The following is a 484-nucleotide window of genomic DNA, read 5'->3' as shown; positions in this document are numbered from 1 at the left end:
GGAAACTTTGCGGCGGCGTGCGAGATGCAGCCCAAAGCGTGACAGGCGCCCGTTGTATATTGTACCGCGCTGTTTTGGGAAAGTTTCCGGCTCAATGGCGGTGGGGGAATGGCTCTCTTCCCGCAGGGGCATGCCGCCTGGCATTCCGTACCCGCAGCGCTTCTTCATCAGAAACCCCTATTGTTCCCACGCCCAGTGGGTTCGTGTGCGCGCTGCGAACGCCGGCGGCCCCTGTCGCCAGCACCGGCGGGAAGCATGTCCCGTTTGCTTCCGGCCAACCCCCGGACAGACACCCACGCCTTTGGTGAATATGCGCGCTGCCGACTCGGGTGGCAATTTTGTAATTCTCTGGTGTGGATAAAGCGCGGAAAAAAAGGATATGCCGTCTCAGTTTCATGAAAGGCGGAGGTCCAGGAATCGAAAAATTCCCTCGCGTCTTCTATGGGAGGGGCCTGGCGCTGCTGGCATTGCAAATGGGAATTGC

The 484-nt window shown here is 59.3% G+C and overlaps 1 protein-coding gene across 1 annotated transcript; it reads left to right on the top strand.

The window, feature by feature from the left end:
- Positions 1 to 361, top strand: DQ04_25961000 (hypothetical protein; the record flags this gene model as incomplete). Its single annotated transcript, XM_009318307.1, has 1 exon — positions 1 to 361. A coding segment is annotated over one exon (361 nt), but the record flags the coding sequence as incomplete, so codon positions are not given.
- Positions 362 to 484: the final 123 nt, after the last annotated feature.

This window comes from Trypanosoma grayi (assembly GCF_000691245.1).
Source record: "Trypanosoma grayi strain ANR4 Tgr_2596_V1, whole genome shotgun sequence".
Taxonomy (NCBI): Eukaryota; Euglenozoa; class Kinetoplastea; order Trypanosomatida; family Trypanosomatidae; genus Trypanosoma; species Trypanosoma grayi.
This window is presented reverse-complemented; position numbering and strand designations above follow the sequence as displayed.